The following is a 361-nucleotide window of genomic DNA, read 5'->3' as shown; positions in this document are numbered from 1 at the left end:
CCACAATCATTTTTTTCTTCCCCTTTTCTGGTTGTTGACAGATTGGAAATTAGCGAAAGAAACAGCTAGAAAACTAATTTTATAAGGAAAACGAAAGGCAAACCAAAGTGTGTTTCCTTTTTTTATTATTAGCAGATGACTAAAACGGAATCGTAACTTTTGGTATGATTTTAAAAAGATAATAATTAAATGATTAAAATAAAACTAAAGCTTCTATAAAAAAAATTAAAGTGATAGTAAAATGATTAAATATATAATTTACGCAAAACAAGTCATCGACTTTTAACTTGTTAGGCGTTTAGCCTGTTCAAAGAAAACTATAATGCAATGCCATTATTGAAAAAATTAAAAAGAAGTTAAA

At 26.3% G+C, this 361-nt stretch overlaps 1 protein-coding gene across 1 annotated transcript in view; it reads right to left on the bottom strand.

Moving 5' to 3' along the window:
* The window catches only part of LOC120115626 (wall-associated receptor kinase-like 22), an 8,393-nt gene extending 8,383 nt beyond the window's left edge, over positions 1 to 10 (bottom strand). Inside the window, exon 1 of the mRNA XM_039136274.1 lies at positions 1 to 10. This exon is cut by the window's left edge and continues 759 nt beyond it. Within this exon, the coding sequence (XP_038992205.1) occupies positions 1 to 10 (10 nt within the window).
* Between the last annotated feature and the right edge of the window lie 351 nt (positions 11 to 361).

Source organism: Hibiscus syriacus, unplaced genomic scaffold (genome assembly GCF_006381635.1).
Source record: "Hibiscus syriacus cultivar Baekdansim isolate YM2019G1 unplaced genomic scaffold, ASM638163v2 tig00110270_pilon, whole genome shotgun sequence".
NCBI classification, from domain to species: Eukaryota; Viridiplantae; Streptophyta; class Magnoliopsida; order Malvales; family Malvaceae; genus Hibiscus; species Hibiscus syriacus.
This window is presented reverse-complemented; position numbering and strand designations above follow the sequence as displayed.